The sequence below is a fragment of the Morone saxatilis genome, unplaced genomic scaffold (genome assembly GCF_004916995.1).
Source record: "Morone saxatilis isolate NCDOM2014 unplaced genomic scaffold, NCSU_SB_2.0 Contig16, whole genome shotgun sequence".
Taxonomy (NCBI): domain Eukaryota; kingdom Metazoa; phylum Chordata; class Actinopteri; family Moronidae; genus Morone; species Morone saxatilis.
This window is the reverse complement of record NW_023339718.1, coordinates 21,543,109-21,543,351: the sequence shown is the minus strand read 5'-3', so window position 1 is coordinate 21,543,351 and position 243 is coordinate 21,543,109. Positions and strand designations below refer to the sequence as shown.

At 46.1% G+C, this 243-nt stretch overlaps 1 protein-coding gene across 1 annotated transcript in view; it reads right to left on the bottom strand.

Annotated features, from left to right (window-relative positions):
- Positions 1–243, bottom strand: part of LOC118326072 (peptidyl-prolyl cis-trans isomerase C) — a gene marked incomplete in the record, with an annotated part of 6,845 nt that overhangs the window by 3,382 nt on the left and 3,220 nt on the right. The window contains 1 exon segment of the mRNA XM_035658974.1: positions 44–137. Coding sequence (XP_035514867.1) covers positions 44–137 — 94 coding nt within the window.

Below are 243 nucleotides of genomic sequence, written 5' to 3'. Positions count from 1 at the left end.
GAAAATCCCCAAAATACAAAAACTGATATTTAGCAGTTCCCACCTCCAGTCCCATCTCCAGCTGTGAAGTCTCCTCCCTGGATCATAAAGTCCTTGATGACTCTGTGGAACTTTGTCCCTTTGTAGCCGTAACCTTTCTGCATAGAGACAACAAAGGAAACTGACCGTCTGCACGAACACAGTGACAGCGGTACATTCACAGTAAGAGGGAGTCAGCAGCTCACAGGAGACTCAACAACTAAA